We start from the raw sequence: 22,862 nt of genomic DNA, 5'->3' as shown, positions 1-22,862 counted from the left end.
CCCCCGGGAGCTACATGGGCCTTAGTGCGCCTTAGTGGAAGAAGAGGAGAGGCGGCCAGGGCTGGGCCGCGCGCCCCTCCCCCCTAGTCCGAATAGGACAAGGAGAGAGGGGGCCGGCGCCCCCCCCCCTTTCTCTCTCTCTCTTTTCCACCTCGCGAATCCTATTCCAACTAGGACTGGGGGAGAAGTCCTACTCCCGGAGGGAGTAGGACTCCTCCTGGAGCGCCCTATGATGGCCGGCCGGCCTCCCCCCCTTGAGCCTTTATATACGGAGGCAGGGGCACCCCAGAAAGACACAAGTTGATCCACGTGATCATATTCTTAGCCGTGTGCGGTGCCCCCTTCCACCATAGTCCTCGATAATATTGTAGCGGTGTTTAGGCGAAGCCCTGCTGCAGTAGAGCATCAAGATCGTCACCACGCCGTCGTGTTGACGGAACTCTTCCCCGACACTTTGCTGGATCGGAGTCCGGGGATCGTCATCGAGCTGAACGTGTGCTAGAACTCGGAGGTGCCGTAGTTTCGGTGCTTGATCGGTCGGGCCGTGGAGACGTATGACTACATCAACCAAACGCTTCCGTTGTCGATCTACAAGGGTACGTAGATCATACTCTCCCCTCTCATTGCTATGCATCATCATGATCTTGCGTGAGCGTAGGAATTTTTTTGAAATTACTACGAAACCCATCAGTGGCATCCGAGCCTAGGTTTTATATGTTGATGTTATATGCACGAGTAGAACACAAGTGAGTTGTGGGCGATATAAGTCATACTGCTTACCAGCATGTCATACTTTGGTTCGGCGGTATTGTTGGATGAAGCGGCCCGGACCGACATTATGCGTACGCTTACGCGAGACCGGTTCTCCCGACGTGCTTTGCACATAGGTGGCTTGCGGGTGACAGTTTCTCCAACTTTAGTTGAACTGAGTGTGGCTACGCCCGGTCCTTGCGAAGGTTAAAACAGCACCAACTTGACAAACTATCGTTGTGGTTTTTGATGCGTAGGTAAGATTGGTTCTTGCTTAAGCCCGTAGCAGCCACGTAAAACATGCAACAACAAAGTAGAGGACGTCTAACTTGTTTTTGCAGGGCATGTTGTGATGTGATATGGTCAAGACATGATGCTAAATTTTATTGTATGAGATGATCATGTTTTGTAACCGAGTTATCAGCAACTGGCAGGAGCCATATGGTTGTCGCTTTATTGTATGCAATGTAATCGCGCTGTAATGCTTTACTTTATCACTAAGCGGTAGCGATAGTCGTGGAAGCATAAGATTGGCGAGACGACAACGATGCTACGATGGAGATCAAGGTGTCGCGCCGGTGACGATGGTGATCATAACGGTGCTTCGGAGATGGAGATCAAAAGCACAAGATGATGATGGCCATATCATATGACTTATATTGATTGCATGTGATGTTTATCTTTTATGCATCTTATCTTGCTTTGATTGACGGTAGCATTATAAGATGATCTCTCACTAAATTATCAAGAAGTGTTCTCCCTGAGAATGCATCGTTGCGAAAGTTCTTCGTGCTGAGACACCACGTGATGATCGGGTGTGATAGGCTCTACGTTCAAATACAACGGGTGCAAAACAGTTGCACACGCGGAATACTCAGGTTATACTTGACGAGCCAAGCATATACAGATATGGCCTCGGAACACGGAGACCGAAAGGTCGAGCGTGAATCATATAGTAGATATGATCAACATAGTGATGTTCACCAATGAAACTACTCCATCTCACGTGATGATCGGACATGGTTTAGTTGATTTGGATCACGTAATCACTTAGAGGATTAGAGGGATATCTATCTAAGTGGGAGTTCTTTAAGTAATATGATTAATTGAACCTAAATTTATCATGAACTTAGTACCTGATAGTATCTTGCTTGTTTATGTATGTTTGTAGATAAATGGCCCGTGCTGTTGTTCCGTTGAATTTTAATGCGTTCCTTGAGAAAGCAAAGTTGAAAGATGATGGTAGCAATTACACGGACTGGGTCCGTAACTTCAGGATTATCCTCATTGTTGCACAGAAGAATTACGTCCTGGAAGCACCGCTGGGTGCCAGGCCTGTTGCTGGAGCAACACCAGATGTTGTGAACATCTGGCAGAGCAAAGCTGATGACTACTCGATAGTTCAGTGTGCCATGCTTTACGGCTTAGAACCGGGACTTCAACGACGTTTTGAACGTCATGGAGCATATGAGATGTTCCAGGAGTTGAAGTTAATATTTCAAGCAAATGCCCGGATTGAGAGATATGAAGTCTCCAATAAGTTCTATAGCTGCAAGATGGAGGAGAACAGTTATGTCAGTGAGCATATACTCAAAATGTCTGGGTATAATAATCACTTGATTCAGATGGGAGTTAATCTTCCAGATGATTGCGTCATTGACAGAATTCTCCAATCACTACCACCAAGCTATAAGAGCTTCGTGATGAACTATAATATGCAAGGGATGAATAAGACTATTCCCGAGCTCTTCGCAATGCTGAAAGCTGCGGAGGTAGAAATCAAAAAGGAGCATCAAGTGTTGATGGTCAACAAGACCACTAGTTTCAAGAAAAAGGGCAAAGGGAAGAAGAAGGGGAACTTCAAGAAGAACAGCAAGCAAGTTGCTGCTCAAGAGAAGAAACCCAAGTCTGGACCTAAGCCTGAAACTGAGTGCTTCTACTGCAAGCAGACTGGTCACTGGAAGCGAAACTGCCCCAAGTATTTGGCGGATAAGAAGGATGGCAAGGTGAACAAAGGTATATGTGATATACATGTTATTGATGTGTACCTTACTAATGCTCGCAGTAGTACCTGGGTATTTGATACTGGTTCTGTTGCTAATATTTGCAACTCGAAACGGGGACTACGGATTAAGCGAAGATTGGCTAAGGACGAGGTGACGATGCGCGTGGGAAACGGTTCCAAAGTCGATGTGATCGCAGTCGGCACGCTACCTCTACATCTACCTTCGGGATTAATATTAGACCTAAATAATTGTTATTTGGCGCCAACGTTAAGCATGAACATTATATCTGGATCTTGTTTGATGCGAGACGGTTATTCATTTAAATCGGAGAATAATGGTTGTTCTATTTATATGAGTAATATCTTTTATGGTCATGCACCCTTGAAGAGTGGTCTATTCTTATTGAATCTCGATAGTAGTCACACACATATTCATAATGTTGAAACCAAAAGATGCAGAGTTGATAATGATAGTGCAACTTATTTGTGGCACTGCCGTTTAGGTCATATCGGTGTAAAGCGCATGAAGAAACTCCATACTGATGGACTTTTGGAACCACTTGATTATGAATCACTTGGTACTTGCGAACCGTGCCTCATGGGCAAGATGACTAAAACACCGTTCTCCGGTACTATGGAGAGAGCAACAGATTTGTTGGAAATCATACATACAGATGTATGTGGTCCGATGAATATTGAGGCTTGTGGCGGATATCGTTATTTTCTCACCTTCACAAATGACTTAAGTAGATATGGGAATATCTACTTAATGAAACATAAGTCTGAGACATTTGAAAAGTTCAAAGAATTTTAGAGTGAAGTTGAAAATCATCGTAACAAGAAAATAAAGTTTCTACGATTTGATCGTGGAGGAGAATATTTGAGTTCCGAGTTTGGTGTACATTTGAAACAATGCGGAATAGTTTCGCAACTCACGCCACCCGGAACACCACAGCGTAATGGTGTGTCCGAACGTCGTTATCGTACTTTACTAGATATGGTGCGATCTATGATGTCTCTTACTGATTTACCGCTATCGTTTTGGGGATATGCTTTGGAGACGGCCGCATTCACGTTAAATAGGGCACCATCAAAATCCGTTGAGACGACGCCTTATGAACTATGGTTTGGCAAGAAACCAAAGTTGTCGTTTCTGAAAGTTTGGGGCTGTGATGCTTATGTGAAAAAGCTTCAACCTGATAAGCTCGAACCCAAATCGGAGAAATGTGTCTTCATAGGATATCCAAAGGAGACTATTGGATACACCTTCTATCACAGATCCGAAGGCAAGACTTTTGTTGCTAAGTTCGGAAACTTTCTAGAGAAGGAGTTTCTCTCGAAAGAAGTGAGTGGGAGGAAAGTAGAACTTGACGAGGTAACTGTACCTGCTCCCTTATTGGAAAGTAGTGCATCACAGAAAACTGTTTCTGTGACACCTACACCAATTAGTGAGGAAGCTGATGATGATGATCATGAAACTTCAGAACAAGATACTACTGAACCTCGTAGATCAACCAGAGTAAGATCTGCACCAGAGTGGTACGGTAATCCTGTTCTGGAAGTCATGCTACTAGATCATGATGAACCTACGAACTATGAAGAAGCGATGGTGAGCCCAGATTTCGCAAAATGGCTTGAAGCCATGAAATCTGAGATGGGATCCATGTGTGAGAACAAAGTATGGACTTTGGTTGACTTGCCCAATGATCGGCAAGAAATTGAGAATAAATGGATCTTCAAGAAGAAGACTGACGCCGACGGTAATATTACTGTCTACAAAGCTCGACTTGTCGCAAAAGGGTTTCGGCAAGTTCAAGGGATTGACTACGATGAGACCTTCTCACCCGTAGCGATACTTAAGTCTGTCCGAATCATGTTAGCAATTGCCGCATTTTATGATTATGAAATTTGGCAGATGGATGTCAAAACTGCATTCCTGAATGGATTTCTGGAAGAAGAATTGTATATGATGCAACCGGAAGGTTTTGTCGATCCAAAGGGAGCTAACAAAGTGTGCAAGCTCCAGCGATCCATTTATGGACTGGTGCAAGCCTCTCGGAGTTGGAATAAACGCTTTGATAGTGTGATTAAAGCATTTGGTTTTATACAGACTTTTGGAGAAGCCTGTATTTACAAGAAAGTGAGTGGGAGCTCTGTAGCATTTCTGATATTATATGTGGATGACATATTACTGATCGGAAATGATATAGAATTTCTGGATAGCATAAAGGGATACTTGAATAAGAGTTTTTCAATGAAAGACCTCGGTGAAGCTGCTTACATATTAGGCATAAAGATCTATAGAGATAGATCAAGACGTTTAATTGGACTTTCACACAGCACATACCTTGACAAGATTTTGAAGAAGTTCAAAATGGATCAAGCAAAGAAAGGGTTCTTGCCTGTGTTACAAGGTGTGAAGTTGAGTCAGACTCAATGCCCGACCACTGCAGAAGATAGAGAGAAGATGAAAGATGTTCCCTATGCTTCAGCCATAGGCTCTATCATGTATGCAATGCTGTGTACCAGACCTGATGTGTGCCTTGCTATAAGTCTAGTAGGGAGGTACCAAAGTAATCCAGGAGTGGATCACTGGACAGCGGTCAAGAACATCCTGAAGTACCTGAAAAGGACTAAGGATATGTTTCTCGTATATGGAGGTGACAAAGAGCTCATCGTAAACGGTTACGTTGATGCAAGCTTTGACACTGATCCAGACGATTTTAAATCGCAAACCGGATACGTGTTTACATTAAATGGTGGATCTGTCAGTTGGTGCAGTTCTAAACAAAGCGTCGTGGCAGGATCTACGTGTGAAGCGGAATACATAGCTGCTTCGGAAGCAGCAAATGAAGGAGTCTGGATGAAGGAGTTCATATCCAATCTAGGTGTCGTACCTAGTGCATCGGGTCCAATGAAAATCTTTTGTGACAATACTGGTGCAATTGCCTTGGCGAAGGAATCCAGATTTCACAAGAGAACCAAGCACACCAAGAGACGCTTCATTTCCATCCGGGATCTAGTCCAGGTGGGAGACATAGAGATTTGCAAGATACATACGGATCTAGTCCACGAGCAAAACATGATCAGCACCAAGGCTCCATGGGTGTTAGAATCATTACTGTGTAATCTAGATTATTGACTCTAGTGCAAGTGGGAGACTGAAGGAAATATGCCCTAGAGGCAATAATAAAGTTATTATTTATTTCCTTATATCATGATAAAAGTTTATTATTCATGCTAGAATTGTATTAACCGGAAACATAATACATGTGTGAATACATAGACAAACAGAGTGTCACTAGTATGCCTCTACTAGACTAGCTTGTTAATCAAAGATGGTTATGTTTCCTAACCATGGACAAAGAGTTGTCATTTGATTAACAAGATCACATCAGTAGTTGAATGATCTGATTGACATGACCCATTCCATTAGCTTAGCACCCGATCGTTTAGTATGTTGCTATTGCTTTCTTCATGACTTATACATGTTCCTATGACTATGAGATTATGCAACTCCCGTTTGCCAGAGGAACACTTTGTGTGCTACCAAACGTCACAACGTAACTGGGTGATTATAAAGGAGCTCTATAGGTGTCTCCAAAGGTACATGTTGGGTTGGCGTATTTCGAGATTGGGATTTGTCACTCCGATTGTCGAAGAGGTATCTCTGGGCCCTCTCGGTAATGCACATCACTTAAGCCTTGCAAGCATTGCAACTAATGAGTTAGTTGCGGGATGATGTATTACAGAACGAGTAAAGAGACTTGCCGGTAACGAGATTGAACTAGGTATGGGATACCGACGATCGAATCTCGGGCAAGTAACATACCGATGACAAAGGGAACAACGTATGTTGTTATGCGGTCTGACCGATAAAAGATCTTCGCAGAATATGTAGGAGCCAATATGAGCATCCAGGTTCCGCTATTGGTTATTGACCGGAGACGTGTCTCGGTCATGTCTACATTGTTCTCGAACCCGTAGGGTCCGCACGCTTAAGGTTACGATGACAGTCATATTATGAGTTTATGCATTTTGATGTACCGAAGGTTGTTCGGAGTCCCGGATGTGATCACGGACATGACGAGGAGTCTCGAAATGGTCGAGACATAAAGATTGATATATTGGAAGCCTATGTTTGGATATCGGAAGTGTTCCGGGTGAAATCGGGATTTTACCGGAGTACCAGGAGGTTACCGGAACCCCCCGGGAGCTACATGGGCCTTAGTGGGCCTTAGTGGAAGAAGAGGAGAGCTGGCCAGGGTTGGGCCGCGCGCCCCTCCCCCCTAGTCCGAATAGGACAAGGAGAGAGGGGGCCGGCGCCCCCCCCCCTTTCTCTCTCTCTCTTTTCCACCTCGCGAATCCTATTCCAACTAGGATTGGGGGAGAAGTCCTACTCCTGGAGGGAGTAGGACTCCTCCTGGCGCGCCCTATGATGGCCAGCCGGCCTCCCCCCTTGAGCCTTTATATACGGAGGCAGGGGCACCCCAGAAAGACACAAGTTGATCCACGTGATCATATTCTTAGCCGTGTGCGGTGCCCCCTTCCACCATAGTCCTCGATAATATTGTAGCGGTGTTTAGGCGAAGCCCTGCTGCAGTAGAGCATCAAGATCGTCACCACGCCGTCGTGCTGACGGAACTCTTCTCCGACACTTTGCTGGATCGGAGTCCGGGGATCGTCATCGAGCTGAACGTGTGCTAGAACTCGGAGGTGCCGTAGTTTCGGTGCTTGATCGGTCGGGCCGTGGAGACGTACGACTACATCAACCAAACGCTTCTGTTGTCGATCTACAAGGGTATGTAGATCATACTCTCCCCTCGTGTTGCTATGCATCATCATGATCTTGCGTGAGCGTAGGAATTTTTTTGAAATTACTACGAAACCCATCAAGTAGGTGTACCGGTCTACCCTATCGTAAGGTGCTAGCGCTTCTGAAAGACTATGTCTCAGTCATCCATTTCTCTAACACCATGAAGTACGAGAATCCCAACGGAGAAGACCGGGTCTTGTGGGGAAAAGTGCGCAAACCTCTGCAGAGTGTATAAACTAATCATGGTTAGCCGTGTCCCCGGTTATGGACATCTTGAGTATTTAGTACTTGGATTATCATGTGAATCTCATCATGTTACTCTAATTAATTTGTTGGGTTTTTAATGATGATGTTTAATTGGGATTGAGAGGGTGTCTACACTCTCAATGTTTAACAACCACCATGATAGTTAAATAAAATTTATTCCTTTGCAGTAGGGAAAAATTGGCTTTATGCAAAACTGTAACCATAGATCTTTCCACCAGCCAAATATGCATGTAGTATAGTCTTATTCCTTCATTGCTCTCTATGTGTTACATTGCCAGCATATTTCATGTGCTGACCCATTTCAGGCTGCAACGTTCATGTTGCAGACTTTTCAGACGACGAGTAAGGTGCTTTTAGGTCGTGGTTCTATACCCAGTGATGCCGTTGGAGTTGATGGACCCACTTATCTTCCAAGCCTTCCGATGTTATCGTTATTAGACAGCCTTAAGACATATTTATTGTAATAAGTTCCCTTTTGAGACACTCGATGTATTAAGTGTGTGATTGCTACTCTGTTATAAATCTTTCAAGCACTGTGTGGTGTCAGCATTACTGATCCAGGGATGACACCGGAGCAAAGAGATTGTACCGTTTGAGGTCTGGTCGCTACAATAATACATGGGTGTATGCATCCTAGTGCTTCGTATGCTCCTGATATTGTGATGTTGTATAGGCCAGATGTATTTGGTATCATCTTCTTGATCTTTGATATTAATATACATTGATTTTATTTATAGAAGAAAATATCAGGAGAACAAAGATGTTATTAAATGGGGTTTAGGTGTGAAGGCATCATTCACAACTAAATCTATGTATTCCCTTCTGGGGAAAACATTGCTGGGTGTGACTACAGATGGATCTGGAATGCCAGAATTTCGTTAAAAATTCAGATATTTTTATGGCACTTATTTCAAAATGTTGTTTTGACTAGAGATGCGATGAAACATTGGGGATGGAAAGGGAATCCTAAGTGCTCCTTTTGCGGGGGTCGTGAGACCTCGCATCACTTGTTTTTCACATGCCCAGTTGCTAGGGTAACTTGGAGAACTATTGCATGCATGTTTGGCACCGAGCTGTGTCCTGGTAATATTTGGCAAGCTTTTGTGTGGTGCTTTCTTTTTTCCCTGGAGGAGAAGAGTTTTACACTCTGGGGATTGCGGCCGTGTGTTGGGCGATATGGACTTGTCGTAATAGAGCTACCTTCGAATTCAAACCTCTTAAAACCCCGTTTGAATGCATATTTTCTGCTTGTGCTTTACTTTGTTACTGGGCAGGGCTGCTGAAGCAAGAGGACACCGCAAGCATGAGGGATGGGGCAAAGATGCTGAAGGAGAACGCATCGATGATGACGAGGATCTGTGCTGCAAGTCAGGAAGAAGCGACGCGCTGAGGGCGTGCACTTCATTCTGGTGATGATTGTGCTGTTTAGGCGCCCTGGACTATCTTTGTTCTTTTAATTCCTTCCATGTGTGGGACTGGCCTTTTGATACTCATATGTGAGCGGTTGTTTGTTGATGCAAGGGCTGTTAGGCCTGAATTTAGAATGAGATATGTTGTCGTCGGATTTTCGTCCCACAGTGGGTAATCTTGACGGCGAGTGCTCACACTGGATTTCCCGACGATGCTTGAACTCGCTATCCTCTTTCCTTTTTCTTTTCTGAACTTTTGTATTTCCGTTATGTCACAGTAATGAAAAGGGGCTATGCCCGGTTAAAAAAAATTATAGAAGAAAATAGGCTGTACGGAAACAATGAGAAAAAAAACTTATGCTTATAGGGCCGGGCAATGTTGGGCTTGGGCTGCTACGGTTCCATCTTATCCGCCAAATCCAATCCCAATCCAATGTCAGCTTAAGCGGTACGCTAAAATCGTCCGTCTCCGCGTAGGAAATAAGCAACGGGGAGTCCTCCGCTGCCCCCAAATCGGCAACCGCCCCTCCGCAAAACTCTGCTCCGACGCGATCGATTCCCCCTCATAAACCAACCCCAATCCAATCCGGCCACCCCCCTCGACGGCGAACATGGCGGACTGGGCGGGGCTCCACGAGGACTTCCTCCTCCTGCTCGTCCCGCGCCTGCCCTCCCTCGACCTGCGCACCTTCCGCACCGTCTGCGCCTCCTGGCGCGCCGCCGCGGCCACCTTCGCCTCGGCCGGCGGCCGCCCGCGCCCCGACCGCCCCTGGCTCCTCCTCCCCGCCGACGCGCCCGACCCGGAATTTCGCCGCCTCGCCATCTGCCGCGACCAAGAGGTCCCCGTCGTCACCCTCCCCGCGCGCCTCGGCCGCGCGCACGACCGCCGCCTGTTCCCCCTCGGGTCCTCCCGCGGCGTCATCGTGGCCGCCGACGACCGCGGGGCCATGCACCTGCTCGACCTCGCCACCGGTCGGCGCGCGCCTCTCCCCCCCGTGGCCGCGCTCCCTCTCGCCGACCGCGTCGAGAGGACCCCTGCCGGCCTCAGTGTCCGCCTCAAACGCGACCCACGGGTCTACTCCATCGACGGCCTGATCCACCGCGACGACACCCTGATCCACAAGGCCGTCGCGGTGCCCACGCCCGGTGGCGGGGCGATGGTGATCGTCATCTACTCCCCGCATAGCCATCGCCACCAGTGGGCCACCGCTCGTCCCGGCGACAGCACCTGGAAATCCGTGAAGCCGAGCAGCATCCCCGCCGTGGTGGACCTGGCGCTCCACCGCGGCCAGCTCTACGCCAACACCCTCTTCGGGATGGTGTACGTCTACCCGGAGCTGCACGGGCTGGGCTCCGCGTCCCCGGATATCATCCCGTCCGAGACGCGGAGGCCAACCTCGCGCGTGGAGAGCAGCTTTCTCGTGCAGACCCCCGGCGGCGGCGCGCTGATGCAGGTGGAGCGTGTCAACCCGGTGCCGCCGGCCGAGAGCGAGGAGTTCGTGGCGCCAGCCGAGGGCGAGGAGTTCGTGGTTCGCGTGCTGGACGAGTGCGGCGGGACGTGGGAGGAGGAGGAGGACATCGGCGACGTCGCGCTGCTTGTGGATGCGTCCGGCGCGGTGGCCGTGTCCACGCGGGAGTGCCCCGGGCTACGGCCCAGCACCATCTACTACGCGGACCTCAACGGTGGCGAGACACGGGTCCGGGCGTACAGCCTCGCCGGCAAGCACAAGAAGGTCGAGGTCGTCGAGTCCCTCCCGGGGGCGGAGGGAAACAAGTGGCCGTGCTTCTGGTTCACGCCGGTCTATTCACAGTGACAATGAGGTCTGATCATGATCAATGTCCGTTTTTAGTCTTGCTGAATTGCTAGGCGTCGTTTGAATTCTTGCATAATGCCTTGCGGCCGCCATGTGCAAGAGCCAAGAAGCTCGGTTTATTTGTTGGTCGTCTGATCGTGATGCGGTGTCCGTGTGTGTCTACGAGTTGTGCAATGCAATGTTCATCGAGAGTCTCTAGTGCTAGGAATTTTGTGTGTGCAGACCAATGCTATGCATCCTATATCTTATACAGGAGTTTATGTACATACAGAAACTGAACCTGCATCTGTGTATGTCGTCACCAATTTTCGCAATTCTTGAATCGCTTTTTTAATGAGCCACGCTACGCGTCCGCCGATGGATGACTAGTAAACATCCGCCGCCGAGGAGCTCTCCCAGGTGGAGTGGCGGACAGCACAAAGGTTGCTGTTGCCGGCCTGGGTTCGAGTCTCCTCATTCTCCTATAAGAATAAGACAGGGGGCTGCTTTCCCTCTGTTCTCATTCTTTTTGTAAACATCCACCACCTCGCTGGCCGTTGGATGGACGCGAGGATGTCCATCCAATCTACCCACCCACAAGCGCTACTTTCCTTTCGCGAGCAATGTTGCAGAACACGTCCCGCAACATGATGCTTGTTGCAAAACATCGGGACCGCTATTTAACTTTCTGAAACACTGTCCATGTCGAAGAATTTTTTGCAACTGAGGTCGTGTTGCAGATTTTTTTTTACAATTGAGGTTTGTTGAAAAAAAATTGTCTTCACTTTTTTGCAACTTAGCTTATGTTACGGGAGAAAGTTCTGCAACATTGATGTTGTTCCAGAAAAATTTGAGGGGTCATGGGGTCAGGGGCACATGTCATGTAGGACACGTGTTCATTCCTCTTGCAACAAGGCCTTTATTGTAAATATCTTTTTCTGTAAAATTTTCTGCAACAAAGGTCTTGTTGCAAAACTTTTTTTCTCTAATTTTCTGCAACAAGACCTATATTATGTAATATCTTTTTCTCTAATTTACTGCAACAAAACTCTTATTACAAAAATTGCCGCAACATCTTTGTCGCATCTAATTTTCTGCAACAAGACACATGTTGTAAAAATTACAACACATCTCAGGCCACGTCATGCTCTTGTGTAGTCATCGTTCACTGGCATCATTCTGAAACAACATAGTTGTTCCAAAAAAGGACGCGGGGGAGAAACTTGCGTGGTCAAGCAGGCCACGTGAGGTGGCAGATGCCTCGCGCCAGATCAGCCGGTTGATTATAATCATTTCTTTTTTTTAATCGCTTGATTGATTTTGTAACTACGTAGGTAACGTTCCCTTAGTGAGTTGAATGGATACCCTGCTTAACTGAATATTTTCTCTCAAATATACTGAATCCCTCATCCTATGGCCTTTGCAGCTATGGTGAAGGGTGAATATTCCATCTATATTAGTATGTTGGATGCTTCCACCATGAGCTGGATGGTTGAATACAGACACAAGGCTGCATTTGGCATCATTATGAGAAGAACAACACAGCAGCTTAATGTGGTTCATTAGAGATGACAAGGATCTTTACTCTCCACCTGGGAAAGTTATCTACATAAGGTCCATCTATGCCAAAAAGTTTGGCATCATTATTAACGTTCATCTATATCTATTTCTATATCTATATCTATACCAATATAAAAGGACGCAAAGAGGCAGATCCAAATAATCTTGACCGTCAAACGAGGTCAATCCAACAACCTAGACTACCCCAATGGCGAGCGCTCAACATGTTTAGCGTGTAATTAATATCATATCAAATAAAAATGTTAGAATAAATCACATAATTAACATGCAAGATGATATTCTATCTAATATCCACGTGCAATTAATATATTGCCTAATATTAACGTGCATTGCATGTACACATTTACTGGTTGCCGGAAAAGAGGAGCCAACGTTATAAACATCAAAATTTCGATAATAACAACTAGTGAACGTTAGTAAATTCTGCCATTTTTTTGTCACAAAATATCTCTTCTTAGAAAATGTCATGTGTTTCTAAAAAACCTGTCAACCCCATGCAACCAAATTTGCTATCTAAAACGTTCACAAATGGCAACCCCTCTGAGCGAACCGTTCACCAGCTATTGCAGTCTAAAATATAAAGTATGAATTTAGCATGCAATAAGATGAATTGAAGATATGTCTACTTGTTATTCTAATCCGTATCAATGATGGGTTGAAAACAAAAATGACCTTTTATCTATACCAATATAAAAAGACGCAAAGAGGCAGATCTAAATAATCTTGACCGTCAAACGAGGTCAATTCAACGACTTAGACTGCCCCAATGGCGAGCGCTCAACATGTTTAGTGTGTAATTAATATCATATCAAATAAAAATGTTAGAATAAATCACATAATTAACATGCAAGATGATATTCTATCTGATATCCACGTGTAATTAATATATTGCATAATATTAATGTGCATTGCATGTACACGTTTACTAGTTGCTGGAAAAGAGGAGCCAACATTATAAACATCAAAATTTCAATAATGATAACTGGCGAACGTTAGTAAATTCTGCCATTTTTTTGGTCACAAAATATCTCTTCTTAGAAAATGTCATGTGTTTCTGAAAAAACTGTCAACCCCATGCAACCAAATTTGCTATCTAAAACGTTCACAAATGGCAACCCCTCCGAGCGAACCGTTCACCAGCTATTGCGGTCTAAAATATAAGTATGAATTTAGCATGCAATGAGATGAATTGTAGATATGTCTACTTGTTATTCTAATCCGTATCAACGATGGGTTGAAAACGAAAAATGACCTTTTATTCATAGGGTCCGTCTAGGACACATCTAGATGTGACATAGTTATGTCACATTTAACCTGATGTCCACTATGCTTGTAGTCTATTTTTTTTTGTCTTAGTTTTTTTTGGTTTCTTGTTGCTGCGTTATTTGTGAGAGTTTAGATGTGATATCCTTAAAAAAACATCTAGATGTGAATTAGACAAACTATTATTCATAAGCGACACATGAAAATATTCAACGTTGGTCAGAATATCATCATATGCCACTAGAACATTTACTATTAAATCTCTAATCAAAACTTCTCATTAGTTCCATTTTGATTAGAAAGACATAAAATTACATAATGACCAACATGAACATTAGCCAAATTAATAGCCAACATTAACATAAAGCAACAATAATGCAATCCAATGTGTCATGGGGCACAATGACCCATAAGGTGGGGAGTAACTTAGACTAATGTCATGCATATGACACTAGTCTATGATACTAGCTTCACACTGCAAAGTATCATAGAGGGGAGAATATCTGGTGCTTCGGGAGCTCCTGGTCCGTTCGATCTCAGATCCAGCGTCCACGGAGGGGGCTCATAATTTTTTAAAAATCCTGAGGAGTCTGATAATTACGTCGAGGTATTGTGCATCTTTAGATGACAGTTGGATCTAGATCCAATAGCAGTGCCCGCGCTGGAGCACCTCCCGGAGCACATGCTATTCTCCCTATCATAGAGCTAGTATCATAGATGATTGCATTTATTGGCCTATAGACTCAATTTTTCTAGACATGCGCTATGTGATAGTAATTAACATATTATGTTACAACAATCATCTTTTTTCTCATTTAATATTCGATTTTCCTGTCGACGACAACCTAGGACACCACAGGTGTGCCCCAAAACCCCCACATCGCCTCCCCGCCTAGCTCCACTACGACTCCCAGCCGTGCTCCACCCCTTTGTGCGCCACCGATTCCCATCGCCACCATCGCCGCCCGCTTGACGACGCAAGGCGTGGGCTCCCACCCTAGGGTTTAGGGCCCCTGGGTTCACCCGCGCGAGCGACCCAGGAGGAGTCCTATGTGTAATTTGTGAACCTGTCCCCTTTAGTTTTATGTATAAAGCAGGACGAAAGCATAACTTAAACATTGCTTTGATTTTCCTGTCGATGACACACGTGTTCGAAATGGTCATCAAGTTTCAATCCACACCAGCACAATCTACAATCGTCCCTTTTCCAAACTTCACGGCGTGTGAAAGTGAGATTTCCCGTTCACCTAGGACTAGTTTTCCATTTTGACCGTGCCTCAGCCGTGGGATCTCCAAACCACCGGTAGAACAGTCGCCGGCTGAGCCCGTGAAGTTCCAGTCTCTCCGAGGGCCTGAAGCAATCCAAGATTCGGAGGCGATCGCACCACGGTCCCGTCTCGCACAGCCGCGCATTCGCACCACCAGCGTCGCACGCATTCGCCCGCCTCCCTGTCCAGCCTCCAGCCACAAGTGACAAGTGACAGGTCCTCCTCCCCCCCTCCCAACGCGCTCCGCCGGGTCGCACCGCCGCCGCCGTCGCCGTCGCCCGGACCCAGTCCCGACCCCGTTAAAAGCCCGGCCGGCGCGCGTGCTCGCTTCTCACTTCATTTTTCCTCTCAGAGAAAGGAAAGGGGGAAGGATAAACAAACAGACCAACAAACAAATCCACTGACGGCCGGGGGGAAGAAAAGGCGATGGGAACAGTGCTGGACTCCCACTTCCTGGCGCTCACCGCCCTCGTCACCGTAAATCTCTCGCGCCGCCTCCTCTGACCTCTCCTCTCCTCCCCCGCCGTCTCCGTCTCTCTGTTACCTGGCGTGTTTACTAACTGTTGCCGTTCTGGTGTTCTTGGTGGTGGTTGTGGTGCTAGGTCGGGTACCAGCTGGTGTTCTTCATCATCACAGCTCTCCTCCGCTTCGACAAGGTCACCGATTTCGCAGGTAGCACTCCACCTCCCGCGTCTTCTCCTCCTTCCTCCTTTCTTCTTGTTATTATTTTCTGTCGGGCGAATCTAGTTAAAGGCAGTGCTCTTGAAAAATATCTAGTTAAAGACCGGAGTCCATGAGCTCGATTTCTCAGCCCAGTAGGAAGCTGGTTTGGCAATTCTGTATTATGTTTTTTTCGGAATCTTAATATATATATATGCTGTGCGTGTGCCAAGATTGCCATCTTGTTGTGCACGTCAATTCAGATGCTGCCTGTTCATCCTAGTAGTTAGGAGGCAGCCAGTTTCTTCAGAAATAGGTGCTCGGGTGAACCCCTTTGTCTGAGTACTAGCGTGTGTTCAATTTCTCTGCAACGGTATACCTTCGTACAATTCATTTCCTTTTTACTTATTTGTGTTCCTTTTTTCAGGCAGTACAAATTTTGTCATAATCGCCGTCCTTGTAGCAGCTTTGAAGGGAACATGGCACTTCCGCCAGGTAAATAGTAGTAGTACTAAGAACTCAGTTCACTTTGTTACTCAGTTGTTGTAAACATGACTGTTATTGCAAATCTTTTAATACAGCTGCTTATGAATGTTTAGTTCTAAAAAATTGGCTTAGTCATTGTCGTTGTCCAACTTGATGTTTCTTGTACCTTTACGGCGAATCACTCTTTTCACAATAATATACTTGAAACACATGTTCAACAGCATCTGAACGCTGCACTGTCTTTGATTACTTTTTCTTAGTTAAAAAATCCTTATTACAGTTGCAACTCTTTTAAGTTAAGCACGACCAGCAAGTTGTTTGTCTGAACCTTGCCTATAGATCGTTAGAGTTGTCATGAGTTCGATGCGTGTTTGGATTTAAAATAATTTACCATCCCTCGTATGCAGTTGAATTAGCTTGGGCATGGGTCTTACTGAATTTGCAGCAATGTGGCATAATTGCATCTCTGCACTGTCTATGCTCATAAAGTAGAAAGAATCATCTTACCACTTACATGCTACATTAAAAATTAAATCCTACATATGGTACCATGGTTCTCAAAGACTAGATGGAAACTGTATTCATGAGGTGGTACAATGGTTATCCATACCCATTTAGTGGGAAATACAGCATCGGCATATGTCTGTTCCAATGAAATCTAGTTTGTTTTTCCAAGTTGCAAAGAAATCAGGGAGTTAATACAGAGATTGGGACAGTATAAATGTTAAGGATAACATCATTTCATTTGAACGAATATCTATCAAAGGATAGTGGTATTCCTCTGTGTTACCAACTGGATAATTGACGTGCCCATGTATTATTTTGAAGCAATGTCATCACAATTGTTTTTTAAGAAGTTCGTCCATTTCTGAACATAGACCCGTTTTTCCAGATCGTGTTGACAGTGCTTGTTATAATCTGGGGACTTCGTCTGGCAGTGTTTTTACTAATGAGGTATGTTACCCTAAAACATATATTCTGTTGATAGTTCAAAAAGCCCCACTGGACTATGTCTAGTGGAATCTCTTTTTTTGTGATTTTTTTAAGACATCTGTTGCCTGAGTCAAAACATGTTGTTCTTGTTCTTATGAAAGTGAGTCGCTAATGCTTTGCTTTGCCTGATGGTGTCTAGGATTTTGCAATGGGGAGAGGACAAACGGTTTGATGAGATGCGCAGTAACTTGGGAAAATTAGCCGTCTTCTGGATTTTTCAGGTAAGTTTTGCAACTTATGTTAAGCAACTAGAGTTTGTTAAATGGTCATTGCATTTGTAAAGAGAACCTCACCAGGACTTTTATCCTGATTTGGGCAGGCTGTCTGGGTTTGGACTGTCAGCTTGCCTGTTACTATTGTGAATGCAAGTAGCAGAAACCCTTCAATTGAAGCTCGGGATATCATTGGTTGGATAATGTGGGCCATCGGGCTAGCTGTGGAAGCTATAGCTGATCAACAGAAGCTTAAATTCAAGAATTCTCCAAGCAATAGGGGAAAGTGGTGTAATGTTGGTCTTTGGAGTTATACTCGCCATCCAAATTACTTTGGGGAGGTCAGTTAATTTACTGTGATTATTCTTTGCATATATGTCGTCTATTAATTCCTTGATTTAGTTGGCCCGGTCTATGAATCTATCTATCATCCTTCATTCACTGCAAATCTGTTGCTCACATTCTCAATCCCGGGTTCTCCTTTCCCTAGCATGCACCCAACATTACCCTCACGAAAGTGAAATATATTTACCTAGGACAGAGTTTGAAAAGCTGAGACGGTTCCAGACCTAATATAACTACTGGCATTTTAGGTTTCATTGTTATGGCTTTTAATTGTCACCTGTGTTTGAGCTTCACAGTTTTACTGCTATAAGCTTGAACTTCATAACTCACCAGTACAGCTAATATGACTGTATAACAAGGTTCACCGGCGTAGTTGATGGGAAAATAGTTATATTTAAATAGAAGTAAGGTGCACAAATTAGATACAGTTATCACCTGCCTACATTAAGGCAGGGACATGATTAAGAGAGAAACCTATTGCTTAGAATAATAGGAAAGAGAAATACATGAACGAAATGCTACAGATTACGAATTTAATTCAGAGCAGGCACTTCTATGCACTTGTAGGTTTTAAGTGAAAGAAATGTACTGGTGGAGCTCAACTGTAGCATTTTCGTAATGCAATAGTTCGATAGTGAAATAGTAGCTGCACACATAAAAAAAGAACATGCTAGGTAACCGCTTCTGTAGTCTCTCCAATCACAGCCTTGAGCAAGCAAGTAATCTAGGCCAACTTTAGCTACAGAAACAAGTCTGCTATATTTGCTAAACCGAGGGCGTGCTGAGCTTCTCATGCTTTTTCATTATTTCATCATGAATAGCCTTTTACTGGTAATAAATCCAAACAGCTACCTCAGTGCATACTGAATGTTACATCAATATAGAGTCCAAACACTAGCTCATTCTAGTGTGCACCACCCAACCCTTTATGATATATACTCTGAGCATTTCAATATGGAATGTCGAACAAATCCCGGCATACACTTGACAGTTTAATCTGATGCAGATGTTCCTTTGGTGGGGGGTGTTTGTAGCATCAACCCCAGTCCTCTCAGGAGCTGAATGGCTTGTAATCTTGGGACCCATCTTCCTGACGCTCTTGCTTCTTTTCGTTAGCGGGATCCCACTTCTTGAGGTTAACCTCTATTCTTGCGCATCCGAAACCCATCCCTAGTTTGCTAGTATATCTTTTATCTCAATGCTAATGCGCCTCATCCTCTATATTCACCGTCAGTCATCTGCTGATAAGCGCTTCGGTCGGTCTGAGGAATACCGCACATACAAGAAAACCACAAGGTAAACACCATTCTTTTACTAGGTCATTCCCAGATCTCTCCCCAACCACTGCTTTGTCGCAGAGGGGTTACTGAAGTTTGTACCGGCTGTGTTCCTCTGCAGTCCTCTTATCCCATTGCCGCCGGTTGTGTATGGAGCCCTGCCCGATTGGTTCAAGGTGGCATTCCTCCTGGAGCTGCCCCTCTACAACCCCGGACCGGAACGCGACCCTGTCAGCTGAGCACTGAATGCGCATTGTTCTTCTGATCACAAGTGATTATATACATGTAATGTACTGCTTTTATTCTGGATGGGTGATTCTTTTCCCATTGATTTCAAAGGTTTACAGTGAAGTTTGTCCATATGTATCTACGTATCTCCCAAGATGTTCAAAAGCATAGTTTGTGTACTTGTCTTTAACAGGGATATTGTGTACTTGTGTTAATAGTGGAAAAGTTTGGTTTTATTTTGTGCCTTCTTGTACCAAATCCTGTATGAAAGTCTGAATTTTCTCTAGTTTCTATCGGAATTTTACTCTTTGCCACGAACTCCGTTTAAAATTTCTATCTCTAAACGGGCTTCGATGGTTTGTGAAGCTTGCATGAGTTCATATTTATCAGGATTCAGATTACAGCAAGAAGGATTAGCTTCTTAAGCTCTGAGAGAATTTTGACATGGCAATAGAATCTGCACGCAGTGCCGTCCAACACAATCTGAAACAGCATATGTGGATCATCTATCTACTGACGTCCGGCACGCCGGAGAGCCTCACGCCGGCGCGATGGACACCTTGTCGACCTGCACGACGTACTCCAGCGTCGCCCCGGGGGGCACCTGCACGCCGTCGTCCCCGAAGTCGGCGCCGTCCTCGCCGAAGCCGAGGCTCGCCGGTACGACCACGCGCCGCTTGCCGCCGTTCCGCATGGACCGCAGCGCGTACTCGATGCCCTCGCACATCCCCCTGGTGTAGGGCCTGGAGCCCATGACGAGCGCCAGCGGCCGCTTCCCGTCGCCGAACGTGTCCACGAACGCCTCCCCGCCGCCGGCCACCCGCCCCTGCAGGTCGATCACCACCAGGTCGCCCGGCCGCGGCACGTCGCCGCCGCCCACCCGCATCTCGGTGTACCTGCACCATTGCTGCTGCTCAGAGGAGCTACCCAAGAACGTACCTAGCTGGTGCCATGCATGCATGCTTACCGGATTCCATTGGGCAGGACGACCTCCTTCTCCTCCTCCACATCCCTGCGAGAACGAGACTTAGCTAACGAGAGCATGGAGGATGATTAATGGAGGAGAGGGGTCGAGGTCGGTGGCTGACTTGGTGTTAGCCTGCTGCTGCGCGACCTCGAAGCGGGTCTTGAGCTGCTCCGACACGACGCCGAAGGCCAGGAACCCGACCCACGCCAGCCCGGCGCCGATGCCGAACCGCCGGGTCAGCGACGACGCGACCCAGTCCGTCGAGTCGGCCGACGTCGCCGCGCGCTTCGGCGCCGGCGCCCTCGCCGGTGCCGCCTGCGCTTGCATGGGCTCTTGCTGCGGCTGCTGCTGTGGTGGCGGTGGGGGCTGGTCGGACGGCGGCTGGGCGCTGGGCGGCCGCGAGGGCGGCGCGCACGAGACGTGCGGCTTGGCGGCGGGGCGGGCGAGGAAGGCCGGGGAGCTGCCCAAGAACGTGGCCATGGCGGGCACCGGCGCGATGGGCACGTTTGCTTGTGTGTGTGATGGGCGAGACCGTACGGCGAGCAGAGCAGAGCAGCTGGGAGGATGGAACCGGATATTTGGCTAACCTTTTCGTCGCTTTGCTTTCTCTACGTTTTTGAGATTTCTCTGGCTGCTTTTCGGCGGTTTCGTGGACGGAAACGTGGCCACAAACACACGCCGGCGACTGGACTGGGCAGCTCGAGAGGCTTATCCGGTTATCTCGTTGCTATACTTACTTCATGCTTGAATATATTATTTAACAATGAATCTTCTCTTCTCTTAATGTCTGTATAGATGCCGGTCAGAAGAAATCATGTATTATGTCCCTATGAAAGATTAAGAAAAGGAACCCCAGGATATACAACATATGCATAAGATGTTCTGCTGTAAACGGAGGCGGTTTTGCAAAAAACAAAAAAGAAACAAAAAATAAAACCCGAAGCTCCCGCGATCTAGCGCCGACGGAGGAGGAGAGTGGGTGAGATGGGGACGGCACTTCTGGCAGGTTCGCCGGCTGGGAGGAACGCCCGTACGAGGGTGGCCACGCTTGAGAGGCCATTCAGTGTCCAGGGGTGGAGCGAAATCAAAGCAAGGTCGAGGTAGATATGCCGGAGATATGCGGATAGGAAGAAACTTCGAGAGAGGATGGAGAGGCGCACGGGGGAGCTAGTCAGCGAGAGTTCAGGTGAGATCCAATCCAATCCGAAGGGAGAGGGGTCAGCTCGCATCTTTTTGGGCATGAAATCATCTTGGACGCGTCTAGGGATTCCCTGGCGGCCTGCCCGAACAGGAAAGTTCCTATCCCCCCGTATTGAAAAAAAAGGAAAGTGCCCAGTCGACCCTCCCCCGAGATCCCCTTCGATAAAGCACCCGGTCCCCGTCCCCCCTCACGTGATCCCCCCATCCCCCCTCCCCCCCTCCTATTCCAGGTGCCAGCTGCCAGAGCATCATCCCCATCTTCTTCCCCCCCAAGAAAGGGCACAGTTCATCCTTCCCAAATCCAAAAGCTTCACAACCCTGCAATGGCGGCATCCATGAAATTGTTGATCTAAAACACCTAGAAAAGCAGGAGAAGTAAGAAGTCACAGAGGTAAAAATAGCAGATTTAGCCACTTTTACCCCCACTTTTGCCCTTATCCAACCCTGTAGAAATTGGCTCTTCTTGATCCAACATGCCTTTGATTTGCTACATCTGTGTTTCATCCTATTGCATATCAACACATTGTAAGCAATTATTGTGCCTATTTTTTTGAATTAGCAAGCTTCGCAGGATTGGACTAGCTCGGTGGTGTCGCGGAGCGCAGTGGGCCAATAGAAGCCGCTTCGGAACACCTTACCGGCAAGGATCCGGGACGAGGAGTGGTGCCTGCAATCACCTCCGTGGATGTCGGCAAGCAGCTCCCATCTTGCTCCTCCGAGATGCACCTCAATGAGACACCGTTGGGGCGCCTATGGTACAGCTCGCCGTCCTACAAGCAGTAGGCTGTGGCTTGCCGGACTACGCGCTCCACCTCCGAGTCCTCCTCAGGGAGGGTGCCATGAAGCAGGTACGCCTTGAACTCCAATGCCCAGCTGTCGGCCTGTGGCTCCAGTGCTAGCAACAGGCGGGCTCCTGAGGTCGGGCCACATCCGGCGCACCCCGGGATGGCGCGGGCGGAAGTTCCTCGTGAGGTAGCACCGCGTCGACTGCTGTTAGTGTAGCTGATGGCCTGGGCAACCTTTCTTAGAAGATGCCAGGCCTTTGGGGCTCGCGACGAGATGCTCGCTTGGCGATGTCGCCGGCTTCCTTATTGTCGTTGCGTGGAACATGCTGCAGCTCCAAACTAAGGAAACGCTTCTCAAGTTTACGCACCTCTTCGAGGTAGGCCGCCATGTGCTCGTCCTTGGACTTGTATTTTTTTGTTGGAGAAGCTAACGAGGAGCTAAGAGTCGCCCTTGATGGTGAGACGCTTGACACCCAGGGCAGACGCGGCCTTCAGGCCGGCGATGAGGCCCTCATACTCCGCAATATTGTTGGAGACCTTTTCGTCGTGCCTGAAGC

At 46.8% G+C, this 22,862-nt stretch overlaps 2 protein-coding genes across 2 annotated transcripts; one reads left to right on the top strand and one right to left on the bottom strand.

Annotated features, from left to right (window-relative positions):
* The first annotated feature begins 15,268 nt into the window (after window positions 1–15,268).
* LOC125550375 lies at window positions 15,269–19,592 on the top strand. The gene is made up of 9 exons (XM_048713359.1): window positions 15,269–15,629; window positions 15,755–15,824; window positions 16,240–16,307; window positions 17,191–17,252; window positions 17,431–17,512; window positions 17,611–17,844; window positions 18,855–18,983; window positions 19,083–19,144; window positions 19,247–19,592. The coding sequence occupies exons 1-9, from the start codon at window positions 15,579–15,581 to the stop codon at window positions 19,362–19,364; spliced, it is 876 nt and encodes a 291-aa protein (XP_048569316.1). The 5' UTR covers window positions 15,269–15,578; the 3' UTR covers window positions 19,365–19,592.
* Window positions 19,593–19,707: 115 nt separating this feature from the next.
* On the bottom strand, window positions 19,708–20,927 carry LOC125550376 (peptidyl-prolyl cis-trans isomerase FKBP17-2, chloroplastic-like). Its single transcript, XM_048713360.1, has 3 exons — window positions 20,442–20,927; window positions 20,321–20,365; window positions 19,708–20,249 (listed from the first exon to the last, which is right to left on the bottom strand). The coding sequence occupies exons 1-3, from the start codon at window positions 20,798–20,800 to the stop codon at window positions 19,892–19,894; spliced, it is 762 nt and encodes a 253-aa protein (XP_048569317.1). The 5' UTR covers window positions 20,801–20,927; the 3' UTR covers window positions 19,708–19,891.
* Window positions 20,928–22,862: the final 1,935 nt, after the last annotated feature.

The sequence above is a fragment of the Triticum urartu genome, chromosome 4 (genome assembly GCF_003073215.2).
Source record: "Triticum urartu cultivar G1812 chromosome 4, Tu2.1, whole genome shotgun sequence".
NCBI classification, from domain to species: domain Eukaryota; kingdom Viridiplantae; phylum Streptophyta; class Magnoliopsida; order Poales; family Poaceae; genus Triticum; species Triticum urartu.
The sequence above is the reverse complement of the archived record's forward strand: the minus strand, read 5'-3'. Positions and strand labels throughout refer to the sequence as shown.

Coding starts and splice junctions, on each gene's coding strand:
- LOC125550375 (XM_048713359.1), top strand. CDS start 15,579: ATGGGAACAGTGCTGGACTCCCACTTCCTGGCGCTCACCGCCCTCGTC. Junction 16,308..17,190: donor GAACATGGCACTTCCGCCAG/GTAAATAGTAGT, acceptor CCGTTTTTCCAG/ATCGTGTTGACAGTGCTTGT. Junction 17,513..17,610: donor CCGTCTTCTGGATTTTTCAG/GTAAGTTTTGCA, acceptor TGATTTGGGCAG/GCTGTCTGGGTTTGGACTGT.
- LOC125550376 (XM_048713360.1), bottom strand. CDS start 20,800: ATGGCCACGTTCTTGGGCAGCTCCCCGGCCTTCCTCGCCCGCCCCGCC. Junction 20,366..20,441: donor CAGCAGCAGGCTAACACCAA/GTCAGCCACCGA, acceptor TCGTTCTCGCAG/GGATGTGGAGGAGGAGAAGG. Junction 20,250..20,320: donor GTCCTGCCCAATGGAATCCG/GTAAGCATGCAT, acceptor GCAATGGTGCAG/GTACACCGAGATGCGGGTGG.